Source organism: Chinchilla lanigera, unplaced genomic scaffold, assembly GCF_000276665.1.
Source record: "Chinchilla lanigera isolate Chin_1 unplaced genomic scaffold, ChiLan1.0 scaffold00100, whole genome shotgun sequence".
In the NCBI taxonomy this organism is placed as follows: Eukaryota; Metazoa; Chordata; class Mammalia; order Rodentia; family Chinchillidae; genus Chinchilla; species Chinchilla lanigera.
Genome location: NW_004955501.1, coordinates 6,156,926 through 6,175,193, shown reverse-complemented (window position 1 = coordinate 6,175,193; position 18,268 = coordinate 6,156,926). Strand labels below are relative to the sequence as shown.

General features: G+C 39.9%; 1 protein-coding gene and 1 pseudogene across 2 annotated transcripts in view; one reads left to right on the top strand and one right to left on the bottom strand.

The window, feature by feature from the left end:
- The window catches only part of Acpp (acid phosphatase, prostate), a 50,852-nt gene extending 43,741 nt beyond the window's left edge, over positions 1-7,111 (top strand). For both annotated transcript variants that reach the window (XM_013505810.1, XM_005406838.2), the window contains one exon: positions 6,541-7,111. In XM_013505810.1, the coding sequence (XP_013361264.1) occupies positions 6,541-6,659 (119 nt within the window). In that variant the 3' untranslated portion in view covers positions 6,660-7,111. The remainder of the gene's footprint in view (positions 1-6,540) is intronic.
- Positions 7,112-11,396: 4,285 nt separating this feature from the next.
- On the bottom strand, positions 11,397-12,611 carry LOC102020141 (annotated as a pseudogene).
- Between the last annotated feature and the right edge of the window lie 5,657 nt (positions 12,612-18,268).

Genomic DNA, 18,268 nt, shown 5'->3' with positions numbered 1-18,268 from the left:
ATGTGACTTTCATATGTAATAATTGCTAATCACCTTTATTTGCCCCATCAAAACACAAACCCTAAAATTTGGGCTCCCATCTACATATCTAGCCTCAGTTCCCGGAAGCCCATGCTCCACCATCTGTGTAAGTGCCCACTACTTGCCAAACCTACCCTGGTGCAGTTCCTTCTGCCAGAAATCCTCCTAATCTCACAGGCCGGCTCAAATCTCAGAAGACTTTTCAAACTCTTTCTATTCCAAATGGAATACACTCTGTTGATTGCAGCTTTCTGTCCACTGGTATATTTCTTACATTTCAATTTCAGTGTTTGTCACACTATATCATAATTGTGTGTCTGCTTCTCCCACTACTCAGTGAGTTTCTCAAGAGCAGAGATTATAGAACCCCAGCATCTGGGACAACTTGCCTGGCACGTGATTAGTGTTAATGTATGTGTAAGGAAAGGAAGAAGGAAATAGAGGATAATAGGAAGGCATAGTCCATAGGACTGCTATGACAACATAGCCAATAAGAATTGCAAACAAATTTCTAAGTGGACAAAATCAGACATGAAAAGCAATTTTTAAGAATCATTAGTATCTATTTTCATCTCTCATTTCTATTTCAGTCCCTTCTTTAATTCCATTCAGTTCTCTGAATATTAACTCTCTTAATACTAACTCCATCATCAGTCCCAGTGACACAGTCCCCTCGGGCCCAACTTTACTAATATTCATCTTCTCATGGTAATTAAGAAATGTCTTTGCATCATGAACAAAGCACTGGACTGAAAGTTGGCAACCTCTAATTCTAGGTCATTTATTTTTCTACAAATATTTATTAGCATCTAGTAAGTCCTAGGTGCTATTCTAAGTGGTTGAATATATCTATAAACCAAAATACAAAGATTCCTACCCCCTTGAAGCTTATATTCAATTAGAAGAAGAGAAGGGCAGAAAACAATTTAAACATAATAAATAAGTGTTTTGGAGGATGAGGTTTATGAGTGCCAAGCTAGAGGGTGATGAGAATTGCACTTTCAAATGTCAAGGACTCATTGAAGAAATGAGATTTAAGCAAAAAAAGTAAGGGAGTGGCCCAGTGTAAGGATCTGTGGGAAGAGTATTACGGAGACCTGTGCATGGCATGTTTGAAGAACAGCAGGAAGGACCATGTGGCCTGCAAAGAGGGAGAGAGGGGAGAATGGGAGACAGGAAATCTTAGGGGTTATTAGGGACTAGGTCATGCAGAGCATCATAAGATGTCATCATCAGGACTTTAGGTTTTATTCTGCTTAAAATGAGCACCCATTACAAACTTTATTTTAAGCAGAAAACTGGTGTGGTTTGGCTTGAAGTCATTTAAAATCTGTGTTTAAAAACAATTGTGTGTAGATCATGACTGAAATAAGGAAAAATTTTTTAAATAAAATACATTTTTAGCGAGGAGTGCTGGTGCACACCTGTAATCCCAGCAATCAGGAGGCTGAGGCAGGAGGATCATTGCAAGTTTGAGACCAGCCTGGGCTACAAAGTGAGCTCAAGGCCAGCCAGAACTGCATAGCAGTCTACGGTCATACCACCCTGAACATGCCTGATCTCGTCAGAACTGCATAGCAAGACCCTGTCTCAAAAAGACTAAATAAATAAATAAACAAACAAACAAATAAATAAATAAATTTTTTTTAAATGTGAAGAAGAAAGGACAGAAGACAGGTAACAAAGCAGAGGTCATTGAGGCAATCCTGGAAAACAATAGTTGTTCAAAACAGAGTAGGGGCAGAGAAGAGGAGAAGTCTTTGTCTACAGATACACTTTTTGGTAAAATCAACAGGATTTCTTGACAGACCAACTACAGGATGTGAGAAAAATAAAGGAGTAAAGCACAAGTAAAGGTTTGTCCTGAACCAACACAAGAAGGGAATATTCTTCAAGTGGAATGCGGAAGGGTAGGGAAGTGCAGATTCAGTGTGGGAAGTAGATGGGGGCTGGGAGTTTAGTTTGGGACTCCTTGAGACAGAAGGTGAGCAAGAAAGTATATTAGCTGCCTTCATCCATGAGGGGTACTTTCTAAGGCCCTAGTGGGTGTCTGAAGCCACAGACATTACAAAACTCTATTTGTACAACTTTTCCCTGTACATACACACATTTGCTAACGTTCAACTTGCAAGTTGGGCATAGTTGCATACTAACAACAACAACAATAATAAAATAGAACTGTTACAACATTGTGCTGCACTATAGGTTATGTGAGTGTGGTCTTGCTTACTCACTCCCCCGCCTGTGTATTTTCAGCCTTTCACTTAAAGGAACCACTATCAGCTTCTTTGGCATATTGGAATTTCCTGCATCACTACTCAGCACACTATTAAATGTGTTAACTACTTTCCTCATCTCTGGGACAAAAGACCCAACATACACAACCTAAAGGAGGAGAAGTTGATTTTGTTTCCCAACTTAGAAGTTTAAATCCTATTCCGCAGGTTTAACCACATAGACATGGTGGAAGGGTTTGGGTGGAGGAATACTGCTCATGCCATGGCAGTCAGGAAGCAGAGAGAGAAGGGAGTGTTATGACTTGTATCTAGATGTCCCCCAAAGCCTCATGCAGTCATAGGTAGCACTGTTCAGAGGTGGCCTGATCTAGGGTGTGTGAATATGGATTAAGGATGTGTGCTAACTAAATTACTCCATTGACTATTTAGCATAGTTTTGGCTGTGAATAATAGGAAGGCCTACCCTGGGTATGGTTGTCATGGACCAATTAGCTTATAGCCTGAATAGGATAAAAAAGAAAGGGAGACCTGTTGCTTGCCACTTCTTGCCTGTTCTGCAATAGACTGTTTCTCCTCTGACATTTCTCTCTGCCACACCACCTTGCCAGGAGCCAGCTGACAATGGACTGAAACCTATACAAACTGTAAGCTAAATAAACCTTTCCTCCTTTAACTTATGGACCCTGGGGATTTTGTGCCAGCAAAGAAAAGGTAATTATGACAGATTTTGATGCTAGAGAAATGGTGCCCTTGTTTGACAGTACCCTGACAATGCAGTTCAGAAACCTTAGATGCTGGCTTGCAAGGAGAGTTTGTAAAGGTTTATAGGTGATGGCTGAAGAAGGAATGCTGTGCGCTGAGCTCGATGGGAGAGTCTGGTCAGTACTGAAAACATCAGAATTATGATAGAAAGGCAGCTGGTGAAGACCAGAGTCAGGAGGTTTCTGTTGGAAAGAAGGATTCCATTGGCAGTTAGACTCGAGAGTATGTGTGTTATACTTTGGCAGAAAATTTGTCTGCATTTTCTGCTCATGGCCAGAGACATTACAGGAGACAGAAAATAAGAGCAGCAAACTCATTAACCTAGCAGAAGAAATTTCAAGGCAGTCCAATATTGAAGTGGTGGCATGGCTACTGTTGGGAAATTTTAGTCAGATTTATGTTGAGAATCAAGAGCAAATGGCCCAGCAGAATGCTTTAAAATGTTCTGAGTTTGGTGAGAAAGGAAACTTCAGTAAAGCTGTGGACTGCAAAGATGAAGCAAGGAGAACTTGGTTGTGGAATAGATTAGCAATAAAAAGCTGCTTACTTTGGAAATGGACAATAGAAAAGATGGCCTAAGGGCATCATCAGAACCAGCAGGACTCCACCCTTTGCAGCCTCAAAACTGCAAAAGTGAAGGCTGTTTTGAGAAGACAGCTCCAGAGCACCACATTCCAGAACAGTGGTGACCTAGGCAATTTGTTCCTCAGGATTGGATTCATGGAACTCAGCCAACCAGGCACTTGGCCCCTACAGCTGATAGAGAAGGAAGCCTGGCTACTGCTCCAGCTAGTGGCAGACTTTGATGTCACTCACAAGGTGCTGGTTTTAGGCACATGCAGAATGCAAGAGTTGTGGGGTCCAGAGGGTTTCCACCTGGATTTCAGAAGAAGGCATGGAAGGCCAGGCAGTGTGCCCCTGAGAGGACAGTGTGTGAAGCTGACTGTGAAGTTGAAGGTCAACAGAGACTCCAGAAGGTTGGAGAATCCAGGAACATGGAAAGTCACAAGGAGTAAGCAAAGCCAGCCCAAGAGAGAAGCCGTGAGAGCTACAACTGCTTGCTTAGAGGCAGAGCTACCCAAATCCTTTGGAGCTCACATCTTGCCACAGATTATTCCCAGGTGCTGGACATGGAACTACAGGATCTAATAATTGCTCTGCTGGGTTTTGGTCTAGGTTTGGTCTCATTCCTTTCTATCCCTTTATTTGTACCTTTTGGAATGGGAATATTTATCTTGTGCAATTGCATGTTAGAAAGGTTTAACTTATTTTTCATTTCTACAAGGTATCACAGCTAAGAGTTTGCTCTATATCTGAGGAGACTTTGGTGTTTTTGTTTTTTTGTTTGGTTGTTTGTTTTCCAGTACTGGGAATCAAACTCATGACCTTGCACTTGCCAGGCAGGCACTGTGCCGCTGAGCTAAATCTCCAGCCCCCTGAGGAGACTTTGGACTTTGACTTTTCAGCAATGCTGAAACTGTCAGGATTTAGCAACTGTTAGAGATGGACTAAATGTATTTTTGTAAAGGGACATGCATGAGTCTTTTGGGGACAGGGTGGAATGTTATGGCTTGTATCTAGATACCCTCTAAAACCTCATACACTCATAGATGGTGGTTTTCAGAGGTGGCTGGATCTAAGGTATGTGAATATGAATTAAGGGTGTATGTTAACTAAATTACTCCACTGATTACTTTAGCATAGTTCTAGGTGTGGATAATGGGAAGACCTACCGTGGATGTCATTGGCATCAACTAAATGGCTCATACCTTGAATGGAATAAAAGGGAAAGGAAGGCTTGCTACTTGCTGATTCCTACCTGCTCTGCCATAGACTCTTTCTCCTCTGACATGTCTTTGTGCCATGCTACCCTTAAAACCAGCCAACTATGGACTGAAACCTCTACAAACTATAAGCTAAAATAAATCTTTCCTCCTTTAACTTGGGAGCGTTGGGTATTTTTCCCCCAGCAATGAAAAAGTAACTAAGACAGGGAGGAAGAGGGAAGAAAGATACACACTTTCAGGTCACAACCCCAAAGATACCTTTTCTGACCAGAACCCACCTCCTAACAGCATCAGCGATAGTGCTTCCATTGTCCAATTTTTTTCAAACCCCCATCTATGAACACACAAGGCTCTTGGGGGACATCTAGATATAAACCATACATGATATAAGAAAAGAGTTGTTTAAACAAAAGCACTGCTATGCCACAGTTGATCAATAGCCAAGATGGTTCCCATGTGACCAATGGACAAGTAGCACAAGTAGCACAGCATGAATACACTAGACCAAGGGCTGAGTCACCTTCTGAGCAGATGGAGTGGGACAGTATGAGATTTCTTCATACTACTCAGAACAGTGCATGATTTAAAACTTAAGAATTGTTTGCTTCTGGGATTTTTCCACTTACTATTTTCAGACAATAATTGACCACCTCAGGTAACTGAAACCACAGCAAGTAAAACTGTAGGTAAGGGGAGATTGCTATTGCTAAGTGCATATTCGATGGAAGAGTCTTGGGCTTGAGAGAGAGGTCAGGGCTGGAATTTTAAAATTTTGAAAGTCATTAGTAAGTAAATGCTTTTAAAATCATAAGACTGATAAAATCCCATATGTTCAAATCCAGTAAGATTATCTGATTCACCTCAACCACATTATCTACTCTCCCTGCTTTCATTTTCTTCCTCTCTACAATAGTAACATTGAGTTAAATCAGTGCTTTTCATTTGTGTTCCATGGAGCAGGAGGGTTTGCACAGAGGTGTTTGCCCTGCCTTTGCCTAAACTAATTAGTGACCCTATATTTTTACAATAAAAAAGTGCACATTTGGATATGAGACACACAGGCATGTAGGATGTGTATATTATAGTAGATGAAGGTGTGTGTGCACAGAGTAACTTTCTGAATGAAATAATTATGAGTATCTCATTTTTTCAAATGACCCCCATATATCTTCTTATAACTGATTATCAAAGGAATAGAGAAGCACAGACAAAGAGAGAGACAGAGAGAGAGACAGAGAGAGAGACAGAGAGAGAAATTAACAGTAGGGAAAATTATACTAAAAATGCTTTCCACAGTCAACATATGCTTACGGTTTCCTCTCTAAAATATACTGACTTGAAAATCAAATTCAAAAATATAAAGATTCCATTGTTGGTTTCAGTTAATTGCAGTTCAGTATTCAAAATTTTCTCTGACCTTGTGACCAAGAACAATTAGTAATGTAGCTATAGAAAAATACATGAAATTAACATTATAAAAACTTTGGGAATACTTTTCAATTAGCTTCCCTTTACAGAGGGGAGCTGGAGCCCAAGGACCATCCATCATGCTAAATGGGAACCTAAGTCCTCTCCTGACTCTTGGTCCTGTGCCTTTACCCTACACTGACTTCAAGGCTGCTTAGAAATTCCTCTGAGATTTATAATTAAGGCAGAAATTAGCAGGCATGTATAATCTTCATGTTTTCTTGATGCACTAACTTTACATTAATGCTTTTTCTACTTTCCTACAGTTTTAAGGGTCATCCTTGCCATTGCCTTTTGCCTGGTGTCTGGAGTCCTAATGGTGCTGCTGTTTATCCTCGTCCGCCATGGGCCCTGCTGGCAGAGAGAGTCCTATAGGAACATCTGAACTGATGACTGCACAACAGCCAATGAGCAGCGCCAAACTCCAGTGATATAGCATCTCCCAAGGATGAAGTATTCAAAGGACAGCCTTTTGCCACTGGCCACACTTTCTTTTTGGACCAGCTTAGAGCACAGTCTGAACCTACAGCCACCCAGGGACAGCTGCTTGACCAACAGGTTACTGGGGTCTTCTCAACACTGAGTGAGGGTGTAGGCTGCTCTAGTGGCTAGAAAGAGGCTGTTCTGCAGAGAACAGCTGTACTCCCTGACAGAGATGTCCAGAGAGAACCAAGAAGCAAATGAGGAGAAAGTGGGACAAATACATAGATTAGACAAGACTAGATACAGGGAAATGTTAGAGTAGATGTAGTATTAGATAAGATGATTCTGGAGGCTGGGGATATCATTCAGTGGCACAAGCACCTGCCTGGCAAACACAAGGTCATGAATTGGATTCCCAGCACCAAAAAAAAATGATCCTTAAGAAAAATACACAATAAGAAATTATAAATAACTTTTATTTAGCTATTAAGCAGGTTTAATATATATGCACACACATTCATGCATAGCCCTCGTGCCCTCACTAGCAGTTCCTACTCAGTGTTTGATAGTTAACAGACTTTTGGGTGTGTACCTAACCCACATACATATGTATATTTATATTTTAAATGCCTTTGAAGGGGTGTTTAATTCTCAGAAACTAATATGAATTTTTCAGATCCTTTCCCACAATTTCAGTGTTGCAGGGGGAACTGGAAAATCCATGGTTATTTTATTTCAACTGACATTATCAGAGTTATATTTTTATACAGTTTGAATGTCTTTGTTTCATTTTAAAATTCTGAGCTTTTATACTGATAAGAGCCATTCATGGCTATGGTAAAATGATGGTGTGTTTTAATTGCCACAAATATATTTAATTTTTTTTGGTACTGGTAACTGAACCCAAGGCCTCAAACATGCTAAGTGAATGTGCCACCTCTGAGCTATATCCCCAATCTTTTCTGAATTTTCTAAGTGGTGAGATAGAAAAATGGACCGAGAGTCAGCCCCCTGCCTCAACACTTCTCTGGCTTTGGGCCAACAAATTGGAACAAATTCTTTTATACCTTCAACCTTGGCTTCCTGATGTAAAGAGGAAGAATGAGGACTGGATGGATAGAAAAGTCACACCTGGTTCTCATGCTGTGTGAACTATTTTTTTGTTTGTTTGCTTTATGCCATGGGTGGGTCATTACCCAAGCAGGTACTTTCACAAATGGTACTACTGCAGCTTAGTACAATGACACTTACTAAAATTTACTCTACATAGTTTTGTCTTTGAACACCCAACTCTTCAACTAGTGAGAAAGTCAATCTCATTTCTTAGTCGAGTTCTCTATTCTTCATATTTGACTGAGATCCCAGGGTGTACCTAGGAGAAGTCAGAGAGAGGTCTTTTGAAGACAAACAGAGGACATTTGTGCCAAAGCTCCCAAGACCACACTCTTGGGGCCCACCATCTGGTACTTCCTAATCCAGGATGCTAGAACTTTTGCCCAGCACAAAAGTCCATCTCCCCAACCCCTCCTTCCCCACCCTATCTTTTAGTCTCAGCATTTTCCTCTCTTCTTGAATCCCATAGCTTCTATTGTTAAATGCCAAGCACCTGCCTCTATAACCTTAATGTTTACATGGTTCTCACTGAGCCAAAACTACTGCAAACAGAAACCTGAAAAGGACCTCCCTCTTTCCCCCTTCTCTATCCCTGTCTTCCTCCCTCCCTCCTTCCTTCCTTCCCTCCCTCTCTCCCTTTCTTCCTTCCTTTCTTCCTTCCTTCCTGTGTTGAGGATTATACCCAGGACGTCATATACTCCCAAAAGCTCTACCACTGACCCATAGCCCTAGCCCTAGCAGTTTTTTCTCTCTTGCTCAACTTCTGACTCCTTCTGCAACACCAAGTAAAAGCCAAGTAAAGGGTAAGGAAGGGTGTGGGTTCTTAGCTTGAGAAAGGGAAAAACGTCAGCAAGAACAAAGGACAAATTTCCGTCTTCATAAAGTAGTCAGCCACATCCATAGTTAAGCCATAATATTTACACTAATAAATTATAAGACTTAAAAATAGAAGTATAAACCACAAGGGATGAATTTTCTCATTCATTCAACAAATACCGGTGGAGGACTTGCCATTTGATATTCACCAATTTAGATGCTAGATTGTCCATCCCTACTGGATTATGAAGGTGTTTTTTATTTCAATAATGATCTCATACAGGGTTGGTAGAATGTAAAAGTAAAACCTTTCACAACCTTTTCTCCATATCATCTTTTAATATTGTCAGTGGCTTAAAGGACCTCTACTTTCTACTGGTTCTGAGGGATTTTTTTCACCTCCTCCATTTTTCTTCCTTCTAGCATTTCTTTTGATTATTGTAAAGAAAGCTCTCGGGTTCAGCTTAGCTGTTTGCCATCTCCAGAGCTACTCTGTTGATAAATACTGTAATTGTTTTTTCATATTCCATGGCAGAATGAAAAATCACAAGCAAAAAATGAACTATATGGCTAAAGCAAAAAGCACAAATGTGCTGTAAAATTTCTCAGGAAGTACACTGATTATCCAACTTCAGTGAAAGAGAAGGTAAACTCTCTTTACTGAGAACAGTTGCTTTTTCAAATGAGTCAGATATAGGTCCAGTTGCCATCATGATAAACGGTGTTTGAAAGATGATGGGTAGAGCTGAGATCATCTCTGCTCTGAAATGTATCCCTTGCCATGTCAACCACTACAGAAGCCTTTGAACAGCATCCAAATGAGGCAATAATCACTATGAGAATTACAAAAAATATATATACAGGAAAGTACTACGGAAGAGTTATATGTAGACTATCCCAAGCTAGAGTGATATTTCATGAAGAAAGTACTAAGAAAATATCATTATGGAAAGGACAGTTAGTGCTTTCAAAGAGTGCAAGTACTAGAGTCAAATATTCTACTGGAAGTCATTCAACCAACAGCTTTTTACATTAGGCCCGGCATTTCTTCTCCTTGAATTCAATCTTGTCTCCTAGCCTCCCAACTTCCGTTGTTTTTCTGTCTTGTTCTACCATTATTAACACTGATTCTTCATAGCCATGAAAGGTTCTTGGTAAATGAAAGCTAAAGTGTTAACTGTGTTCTTTTAAAACCCGTCACCAGATGCCAGGTGTGGTAGTGCACACCTGTAATCCCAGCACCCAGGAGCCCAAGATACAAAGATCGCCATGAGTTCAAGGCCAGTCTGAACTACACAGTGAGACCCTGTGCAGAAACTCTATTGTGCAATCTATTTCTCCAGTAGATGAAACATTTTAGTACTTTAGATCAGTACTTTCAGAAAGTACTTTCAGTACTTTCTAATGCTCTACACTAACAGAAATGGAATGCAGATTGCAAATAAAAGCCAGATATCTGATTCTTAATGTGCTAATAGCCATATTTTTAAAAGATTAAAAAGATAGAATGAAATCTAGCACTGAAATTGTATTTAGCCAAAAGTATCTCAAATGTTATTTCAATGTCCAATTAATATTTTTAAATGTTAATGAAATATTTGGTGGGTTTTTCATACTCCCTGTTTAAACTCTGTTGTGTGTTTTACCCTCACAGCGCCTCTCCATTTGCAGTAGCCACATTTCAATCCCCAGCAAGCACATGTGCTGGGGACTAGTGTATCAGATGACACATTGTCAAAAGGTGACTTTTTTTTAAAGCAGGAGAATGTATTCTTGGTTATTTATAAAATCCACTTTCATGCTATTATAAAGAAATAAAAATCATCTTTATTACACATCTTTGTTATTTTTTGTGTGTGGCTAATGATGAAAAGGTTTTCTGCAATGTTTTATTTTAAACTTGTCTGAACAGAAGCAGCCCAGATCGTTTTAAAACTGATCTTAAACTAAATGGACTAATTTCTCTTCTTATTAAATGTTTTAAGAAAGAATTTGATAACAGACTTCGAAAATAAATGCCTCCAAGTTTTTGAGAATGTGCCTTTTAGAAGTTCAAATTTTGGATTTCAAGTAATTTATAATAAAAACAAAAATAAGTGCAGATAATTCAGAAGAGTATAAAACACAGAGTAAAAGTCCTTCCCACCCAATCCTTCCCACTCAATCCCAGAGACAATCTTGTTGACAATGTCTAGTTTTAGTTCTTCTATTGAATAGCAGTAATTTTATGAACTGTGACATTATTTTCTGCAATTTTCCATCTTTCTCACTTTTATAACTCATTGTGTCCTCTTATTTGTATTTTCATTTTCTTCAAGTAATTCTATAAAGATGCATGGATGATAAGTTTTCTGATTCTACAAATATTTCTATATTTCCCTCTCTTTTACCAGTCAACAGTCTGGGTTAATTCAGCTTCAAAATCTTTTTCCCTCAAAACTGTATTTTTTTAATTTTAAAAAATATTTAGTGAGACGATATGTCCAGCTCTGAAACACTACATTTAACAGGAAGGCAAATTTGTTTTCTTTTTAAAGTATATGTGTGAAATTTTATCTACCTCCTTTGTCAAATACTCTTTCTCAAAAAACAAAGCCATACACACAAAAAAATTTGTGTGTATACATGTGAAAGGAGAAAACAACCAATGAAAAGTTAACAGATTTGAGTCCATGCAAACTTGGCTAAGCCAAAGCTGAGGAGCTTTCTAATGCTCTACACTTGCAGTCAAACACTTGAACTAAGCCACATAAAATACTCTTGGTATCTTTTATCTGGAAAACCCAAGCCCTAAATGCTCCAATTTTGTTGCCCATACCCTTTTGACTGCCGGCTGAAAGGAATCTCCATCTCCAGAACTTCCATCCACGCAGTTGGGCTCCCCATTTGGTTCATTTTGTGCTTCTTGTTTCCTGAGACCTGCTGCCAGGACCATGGCATTGTGATGGTTGAACATCTTGATGATGGCAGTGTTACTACTCTCCTTGGTGGATTTAGAATTGGAAGTAGAGGGCACAGACGAAACACCATAGCCCTCATCTAATGGTGTATCTTCCAAAGCTGTCAAATCTAATAGTGGGTTTTTCACTCCTAATGAAATCATTGTTGTTAACCCTTTTTCATCTATTTTGGCACATTCTGCAAAGAGATCCTCTGACCCTGTATTTATTTAGCCAGTCCCTATGAAAATAATGGGACTGGAAAAAATGTGTCCAGAATTCTTTTTCTGTCATATTATGAGGAACATTTTCTACATATTTCATTTTTACTTCTGGATAGGTCCTAAATATGGACTCCATGATATCAGAAGTTAAATTATATCTCAAACCATTACAGCCATCTGTTTGGGGTCGGACATCAGCCAGGAATGCTGCAAAAATGCCAATATCCTGCTTGCGATTGGAGGTGGAAGAACTACCTGCTGCATTCACATTTAAACCACTGACCCAGAATTCCTCAGCACTGATCACTTGACTCACAACAAGGTCTTTATAAAGCTGGAACAGAATAGGATCTTCTTGCAGCATTCTGTTTTTCTCTTCCGATTCCTTATTTGCTTTCCTCTTGAATTTGGGCAGTAGCTTCTGAAGAAGGTCCTTTACTGCATCACGCTCTTTCAATGCTGTGCTTTCATTGGAAAAATGAAAATTTGTTGTGTCCCCTGCACGAAGGACCAGCTGAAGCTGAATTTTAGCTTTGCCCTCTGGACTGATTTTCTGCCATTTAATATCTGTATACATATGGCTGATCGTAAATCTATCTTCGCCTTCCGGTGTCCAAGGAATTCTTTCTGCCATGAGGTACAGAGTGCCATCATGTTGCTTTTGACGCACCTTCTTTACAACCAGCAAAGCTTCTTCAGATGAGGTCGCCATGATGGCTGTAAGGTGCGGGTGGAAGGTACAGCCTCCGGAAAGGGGTAACCGAGTTGGACTGGGTTGCGCTCCGCTGCGCTTCTTACAGCCGCTGCTGTAAAGGGGTTGAAACCCAGCGGCTGCAGCTGTAGCCACCGCCTCCATTACTGGGGGGTCTCGCCTCCATCGCTGGCTGCGAGGTCTCTCCCTCAAAACTTTAAAATAGCATTCTATTATCTTTTAGCATAGAAATTGCTGATCAGAAGTGTGATATCAATGTACGTAATTTTTGTTTTTTCCTGAATCTTTTAAAATATTCTCTTTATCGCTGGAGTTCTGAACTCTTACCAGCATATATTAGGCAAGTGTACTTAGTTTTTCATTTGCTTTCTAATTTTGTATAACTTACCTTAGTCTTTTCAACCTAATGACAGTTGCCTTTCTTTCACTCAGGGAAATCATGATCTGGAACTTGAATTTCCTAGATCTATCCTGCATGCCTCAATGTTTCTCATGTATTTTCTATCTTTTTTTTATCTTATTTCTCTACATTTTAGGATTTTATTTTCTAGAACATCAAGTTGCCCTTCAGAAAATCCATTATTCTAGTTTTAAGAATTCTTTTGTTCTGAAACACTGTATCATTTTTATTGTTTTTGCTTTGTTTTGTTTTTATCTGTGTTGCTGGTATTTTGTTATTGGCCTTTTTTTGTTATCTTTACAATAAAAAAAAGAATTCTGCCCTAGTCTTTGATTTTTTTTTTTTTCAGACAAGATCTTGTTATGTAGTTTAGACTGACCTTGAACTCACTATATAGTCCAGGGTGGCCTCGAACTCAGTGATCCTCCTGCCTCAGCCAAGCACTGAGATTACGGGGGTGTACCACCATACCCAGCTTCCTAGTCACGGATTATTCCATTTTTATAGTTTCATCTTATTTTATTAATGCAATCTCCTCTTGAATATTTCTAAGGGTGCTGAGATTGTTTTTTCAAGTTCTCCTATGCTCCCTAAATTATTTTTTCCTGGGCTAATTTGCTTGAGTTTGTTTAATCTTAGACCTTCTCTTTCATACTCCAAGTTTTTCTCAAATTCTTTTGAACTATAACCCACAAATGAAGACCTTTAAGGGTTAAGAGAGATGGTTGGTATTGGTTTAATTGTTAGTCATGTTTGTCTATTTCTCCTACAAATGTGTTCTTCAATATCTACTTTTAAATTTTTATGTGCTAATTGCAACATTTTAGCCTGGAACAAATCTTTGTTGATTGGTTTTTCTTCTTAGTATGGGTTGTTTTCCTGATACTTTTTATATATAGTGATTTTAGATTCTGTCTTAAACATTGTGAATGTTGTGTTGTAGAGATTATATAATACTCTTCTAGAAAGTTTTTCTTTTTTTAATAAAGACAGTTAAATTGTCTGAAAAACTGAAAAATGTTTCCTTGCAATAAGCAACAGCTCAAATAGTTGTTCAGGTCTTTGAGATTTCATTAGTCTGCTTGGAGTTTTCCCTGTGTATGGTTGGTTCAAGATATGGAGGTCAGCCATAGAGTAGGGGCACAGTTTATATACAGAGTTTAAGGTTTGCTCTCTTTGGCTATCAATTTCGTGGGATTTTCTTCTCACTTCTCAGAAGCTATGGATGTTCTAAATTGTCTCCTAGTACTTCAAACCAGCAAGATTATGTATTTTTTACTCTGGGTTTTAGCCATCTGCATGAAGCCTCTGCCTCTGCGTGGGAAATACATGAGCCGGCCTATTGGAGACACCTGCAGTGGACTCCCCCTGTTATGGAGCATACCAGGCAGAAAGAGCAAGAAACAAAGTAGAGATGCATCAGGGATTCAGGATGGCCAGTTGTTCACAGGGAACAAGAGGCCACAAGGCAGCCAGAATCTCATTGATCACACTCGCATAAGGGAAAATGGAAGCTGGATGCGCTAGACAGGTGGCTAGGCAGGAAAGGCTGTAACAGAGTGAACAAAGCATTCTTGTCAAAGGGATAGAACAGCCAGATTTAGGTTTTGGTTAATGAACAACCTGCTGTGTAGCCAGTTCTGGGCAGGAGTTTTCCTTTGGAGTCATGCAGGCCTCGGTGGAGATGCTATCTCATGTCTTAGCCCCATGGTGCCACAGCCCATCTATCTGAGCTCAGCCATGGCTGTAGGTGACAAACAATGCTAGTCCTCCATCAACTGCCCACTTTCACGAAGATACAAAAACAGCCTCAGCCAGACTCACTGTTTAAACAGAAAGCCAGTTCAGGGAAGTCACCTCTATACAGCCTGCCCTGCTCACAAATAAGCACAATCACACTTAAGTCTGTGGGAGGGGAACATGGTAGTTCTGCACACCGGCCATCATGCCAAAAGCTATAAAAAGTAAATTTCAGTGTTCTTTTCCACATTAACTCCCACCAGTATCTGCTTTATATTGTTCCCAAGCACTTTCCACTACTTGCATTTTATGTTTTTTACTGGGTCAATAGATGTTATCTGCAGAAGGATTCATCTGAAGAGATACAAAGCTGTTATCAGAAGCAGCTGCTCTTGTGTGACTAGGAAGGGCTGCTATGCCATTCTACGTGACAGTGAGCATCACGGCAGCAGAGGTCCGGTAATATGCAAGGAAGAATTTGTGTGTCATCTGGGACACACCAGAAAATAGAAGGAATTTGCTCTTGGCTGCTTTGAGTACTTTTATGCAATAACTCTTGGGTGGAAAGACCTCAGCTTTTTAAAATTTTCCCTCCATGTCTGTGATGTTAGTCCCTCAGTGCCTGCTCTACTCTGCCTGGGGCACAGGAACCACAGTAGGAGTCCTCCCCAAAGAGCACTCCTCTCCAGAGTGCACTGCTCCAGATTCTGTCTGGGAGACAGCCAGTCCGTGCATGCCCAGCTGGCAGGGGTCTAACCAGCTGGTAGGGAAAGCATTCTTTAATTAGTCACCCTGATAGACAGTCCACAGCTCTCCAGAGCTGTGTGTGACAGGCAGAGCTCCAAGTTTCTCCCGTATCTTAAGAAAACCACAGTCATCTCTTTAGCACCCCTATCTTGACTTCTTTGTGGGTTCAATCTTATCTGCCTATATTTCTAATAATTTCTCAAAATATTTGACATGCTCATATTCTTCCCGGTGTTGTTATGATTTCATTCTCAGTTTGAACATTTTTTCTATTTTTTTCAGTAAAGCATTGGAAAGAAGGGAAATTACAAACAAAAGATCTTTTTCTCATCTAAACAGGAAATTCTGAATTTTTTTCCTTGCAAAGGGTGTATAATTTTATCTGCGAAAGTTTGTTTTTTTGTTTTTTTGTCCTTTTTGAGACAAGGTCTTGCTATGCAGCTCAGGCCGGCCTTGAACTCACTTTGTAGACCAGGCTGGCTTCAAACTTGCAACGATCCTCCTGCCTCAGCCTCTCAAATGCTGGGATTGCAGGCATATGCCACCACTCCTGGCGTTATCTGCCAAAGTTAAGAAAAATAGCAAAATTATTCAGTGACTGGGGGAAAACAGACATAAAGGTGTGTAAACAATTTAATTTAATCTCACAAACATTGTTTACCATCTGCCTTTGGCAGGATCCATGATTTTAATCATATTTTTCAAAGAGAATCTTAAGAAAAATGTTGTTCTTGGCATAGGGAGTCCAGCAGCAGACCACTTGGAGTCTCTGCCTTTCCGGGTGTCACAGCAACATGATTTCCATAAGTGGAGTTGAGACATTTTTCTCTCAGAGTGCCTCAAGGATGTGGTCCTTCTTCTCTGAAATTATTGCCAAGCTTTGTCCCTCAGCACCGTATTTCTGGTTTTAGGGGAGCAAATTAATTTTTCTTTCTTTTGTGGTATAGAAGATCAAACTATTGCCTTGCCCGTACAGGGCAGCACTCCACTAATGAGCCCCACCTTAGCCCCACATTTCTGGTTATAAATCACATGGTTCCTCCCCCAACCACTGTTTCTTCAGTTCAATTTGCACAATATTCCTAAAACTAATTTCTGGCTTTTGTTCAAGAACACACATCTGAAGAGTCAGCTGTCTGCTCTGTGGTCACCTGTTGATTGACCTAACTAATATTCTTGTTGGTGTGAACCATACCAGCCCTGGTCAGTTTAAGGCCGGCGGGTTCTCAGCCAGGAATGCTGCTGCACACCTATAATCCCAGCTACTTGGGACACTGAGGCAGGAGAATCGCAAGTTCAAGAACAACCTGGGCAACTTCATGAGATCCTGCCTCAAAATAAAATTTGTAAAAAGGGTTGAAGATATAGCTCAGTGGTAGAACATTTACCTAGCATGTTTAAGGCCCTGAGTTCAGTCTCCAGTACCACAAAAGAAAAACAAAAAAGAAAAAAAAGCTGGAGTGAAACCCTACCTCAAGTATTTTGGTTAGAAAGACTAGAAGTTATATAACTAAGCCAGCACATCTCAGATTTGAGTACGCACAAGTCTCCTGGTATGCCTCTTAGTATTCAGATTCCCAGACCCAGATTCCAGAGCTCTTCAATCAGCGAGCCTACGGTGGGTACAGAGGTCTGTCTTACTAACAGTCTGGCATGTGACTTTGCCACAGGTGCCTCTGGTCTTTAAGAAATCCTGCTGTGAACTATGAATAACCCCTGGGGTGAGTGGAAACTGTGGGCTTGTCTTCTTCATCAAGATTCTGTGACATAACTCAGAAGTACAAAATGACCTTAATTATATGGACATTAAGAGTTTTGTTTGTTTAGTATCCAAAGTTAGAAATGAGCTCGAACCTCAAAATGTAGTTTTCGTAAGTCTTACCTGAAGAAAATAATCAAAGCCTGGTAAAAGGGTTTGAGAACAATGAGTGATGACTTTTCAAGAATATCAGCCAGGCACGATGGCATACACCTGGAACATCAGCACTCTGGAAAGCTGAGGTAAGAGGATCACAAGTTTAAGCCCAGCCTTGGCAACTTAGAAACTTAGCAAGAATGTGCCTCAAAAAAAAATCTGAAAATGGGCTGGAGATGTAGCTCAGCACCACAAAGCCCTAGATTCAATCCCAGTATTATAAAAAGGAAAAGGAGGAAAAGCAGAAGAAGGTAGGTGGCGGAGGAAAAAGAAGGAAGAGATCAACCATCCACAAGTATAGGTTCACAAAACAACTAATTTTATTATTCAATGCATGGAAATATGCTTACCATACATATATTTTCTGAGCCAAATATAGGAAAAATAAGCTTACAATGTAATATCTTAAACAACAACTTCCCTGGAAAACGTATGGCAAAGAGTAACTTTAGCACATCACAGAAAATGTAAAGCCAGGCTGTAACACCTAACGCTGTCATCACAGCTTCCAGACCAATCAGTGCTGCCACTTATTCCTGTTTACATTTCTCTTACAGAAGCTGTGCAGAGCAAGTTATACTTGAAGTAAATAAAATGAAGAGGGATAAAACTAGAATATCTATCTTTCTGAGATCCTTTTGATACAGGATCTCACTGTGTAGTCTAGGTCTTAAACTCACTATGCAGCCCAGGCTGGCCTCAAACTGGTGGCAATCCTCCCGCCTGAACCTCTCAAGTGCTGCGATTACAGGCATGTGCCATCAAGCCCAGCTATCTTTTAGTTTTTAAAAGGTATTTTTGCCCTGCCACCCTTTGGCAGTAATATATATATAAAATCCATCTATAATTAAATTTTAAAATTTGAAGGCAAATTTTTGCCCAGTACTTCTGTGTTAGAAGTAACTGTTCCTAGTAAGTCACTAATGGGGGACTTTATTCAACACCATTAGCTCTATGCTTGAGTC